Genomic DNA, 3078 nt, shown 5'->3' with positions numbered 1-3078 from the left:
CACTTTATCTCATATCCCTGCCACAATTCCTTTCAACCCTCCCATTCAATCACATGCAACATATCACATAATAACAATAGCATTACCTCATCTCATCATGCTCACTCATAACAACCCCTTAAGAGATCCAAAAGAATAAAAAGAAAACCAGCTCATCTAGAGAATTTTTATTGCATGCAAACTTCCAAAGAGACAGCAACCACAACTAATTGTAGGTATCCTATTTTTAACCATTTATCATATCATAATTTTTCAACTACACATAAAACTTTATCTGTGAGCATTGCATCATCAGTTGAGCCAAAACATTATGAAGAAGCTATGACCGAATCTTGTTGGAGGGATGCTATTTCAGCCGAGCTGAAAGCCTTGAATACAAATAAGATTTGGGTGATCACTCCTTTACTTCCAGGCTAGAAACCAATAGGTTGTAAATGGGTCTTCAAATTGAAATTGAAATCCGATGCCAGCATTGAGAGACATAAAGCAAGGCTCGTAGCAAAAGGGTACAATCAAAGACAAGGATTTGACTTCTTTGATACTTACAGCCCGGTTGCAAAAATGACTACACTCAGGATTCTCTTAGCATTACTAGCAGCAAAGGGTTGGTTGCTTCAGCAACTCGACATCAATACGGCTTTTCTCCATAGCAATCTAGACGGAGAAGTTTACATGAGTTTACCTCCGGGCCTCAACGTGAAGAAACCTGGCATGGTTTGCGAATTAACCAAGTCGCTCTATAGCCTCAAACAGGCCAGTCGGCAATGGAGTGTTAAGCTGACTTCTTTACTCTTGAGCTTAGGCTATTCACAGTCCAAACATGATTACTCTTTATTCACTAAATCAAACAATATGGTGTTTTTACTACTGTTCTTGTTTATGTAGATGACCTAATCCTCACAGGGAATGACCAATTAGAGATCAACATCACCAAGCAACAATTACATGCAGCATTCAAAATAAAAGATATTGGTAATTTAAAGTACTTCCTGGGTCTTGAGATAGCTAGATCAAGCACTGGTGTTGCGATTCACCAAAGAAAAGTTGTCTTGGACTTGCTCACTGAATACAAAATGATCGAATGCAAGCCTGCCACAACTCCGATGGATTATGCAACCAAACTGGCCAAGGATTCAGCACCAGCATTCCCAGATGTGTCGGCTTATAGACGCCTCATTGGCAGACTTGTCTACCTCACAACAACACGGCCAGACATTTCGTTTACGGTGGGAAAGTTAAGCCATTGTTTGGACTGTCCTACCACTGCCCACTATAATGCAGCTCTCCGAATTCTCAAATACTTGAAGAATGCCCCTGTAGCAGGTCTCTCCTTCTCTGCCTCCTCAGACCTGCTCCCTTCCGACTACTCAGATGCAGATTGGGCAGCATGTCCAGATAGTAGAAGATCAGTCTCTGGCTATTGCTTCTACATAGGCACTTCACTTATCTCATGGAAGAGCAAAAAACAAACAACTGTGGCTAGATCCTCATCTGAAGCGGAGTATAGGGCGCTAGCATTTGCGACGTGTGAAGCTCGTTAGATCTCATTCATTCTGGCTAACCTGCATGTTCCAATCACCAAATCCATCCCAATCTACTATGATAGTCAATCTGCAAGGTATATAGCCGCCAATCCAATCTTTCATGAGCGTACCAAACATATTGAGGTAGATTGCCACGTGGCAAGAGAGAAAATAATTTCTGGGCTCATCAAGCTTTTGCCTATCGCCAACAAAGACAAAAATGCGGACATCCTCACAAAGGCACTTGCTCCAGGACCCTTCAAATAAGGTTATGCTAAGTTGGAATTGCTCAACATTTTCGATCCCAACTTAAGGGGAGGAATGTATGGCCTTTGTATGAACATAATTTTTTCATTATATGAGTCTCTGTATGTTATTTTTTTTTCTTTCTTTTTTGAAAAGGTTTATATAAATCACAAGTGCATGTTTATATAACTCTCACTATAAGTTGCCAATTTTTCAGACTTGACAACTTAAGGGGGAATGTCACTTGGGTAATATGGCTAATACATATACAAAGAGTGAGTACAACAGTAATAGACACATACTAGTGTAGTATAGAACTGTATATAATCAATTCCTAGTCAAAAGTCATAAGATTAGAAGAGTGAGAACTAGAATTGTTAGTTCCCTCAACTTCACCCTCTCTTCCTCTCGTTTGTGGGATTTTCACATTTAGAGCTTCAATTCAAACTTATCTTTCATTTTTCAATGTCTTCCAACTATAAATTTAACATCTGTAAAAATATTTTTGACGTTCAAATATTTACATAATAATTTAAAATTGTAAATATACGTACTTTTTTATGGTTTTTTTTTTTTTGAAAAAATTTCACTCTTCTCTTTTAAGAATTTTTTCATTATTTACAAAATTATATTTTTTTATAAGTTTTAAAAAAATTAATTCATTTTAAATTTTATTATTTAACATTTTTCAGGAAAGAGGAGTGAATTTTTTTTTTTATAATTGCTCGGTTGAAAGTAATTAGACTCTCATTTTCGAAGAGACCATTAAAAATCTTTTTGACTATAAATCGGTTTTGAAGGAATCATACATTATTCTTCTATTACTGATATCAATTGTGAATTTGGAACTGTTTTATTTAGTTATATATCGTTTGATGACTAAGTTATAATAGATCGTTGTTATTTTATCATAGAGAAAGTTTTGATAGTTAACATTGGAGTTAACATTCAGCACAATACAATTTAATGAAAAAAATTCAAAATTTTTAAAAATAAAAATATTTAAAACTTAATTAAAGAAAACATCTGAAATTTAAATTCAACAAAAATTCGTTTTTAATTAACTTCATAATAAATTTATTTAGCAATCTACTATATATAACATTAACTGAAATTAGTTGCTATAATATTGATCCCTAGCATTACTTATTAGTTATTACCACATCTTGCTAGTAAATGTTTACAAATAGGAAAAAATTATGTAAGAAGTTTTTGTTGAAAACGTAAAGTAAATATAAATTTTTTTTAAATATTTTAATACTTGTAAAAAAATGTTTTTTCTCCTTTTTAATAAAAATAAAAAGCTTCC

The 3078-nt window shown here is 34.3% G+C and overlaps 1 protein-coding gene across 1 annotated transcript; it reads left to right on the top strand.

The window, feature by feature from the left end:
• On the top strand, window positions 562-1541 carry LOC107633767 (uncharacterized mitochondrial protein AtMg00810-like). The gene is made up of 2 exons (XM_016337367.1): window positions 562-757; window positions 886-1541. The coding sequence occupies exons 1-2, from the start codon at window positions 562-564 to the stop codon at window positions 1539-1541; spliced, it is 852 nt and encodes a 283-aa protein (XP_016192853.1).

The sequence above is a fragment of the Arachis ipaensis genome, chromosome B03 (genome assembly GCF_000816755.2).
Source record: "Arachis ipaensis cultivar K30076 chromosome B03, Araip1.1, whole genome shotgun sequence".
Taxonomy (NCBI): domain Eukaryota; kingdom Viridiplantae; phylum Streptophyta; class Magnoliopsida; order Fabales; family Fabaceae; genus Arachis; species Arachis ipaensis.
The sequence above is the reverse complement of the archived record's forward strand: the minus strand, read 5'-3'. Positions and strand labels throughout refer to the sequence as shown.

Coding starts and splice junctions, on each gene's coding strand:
- LOC107633767 (XM_016337367.1), top strand. CDS start 562: ATGACTACACTCAGGATTCTCTTAGCATTACTAGCAGCAAAGGGTTGG. Junction 758..885: donor CTATAGCCTCAAACAGGCCA/GTCGGCAATGGA, acceptor TTGTTTATGTAG/ATGACCTAATCCTCACAGGG.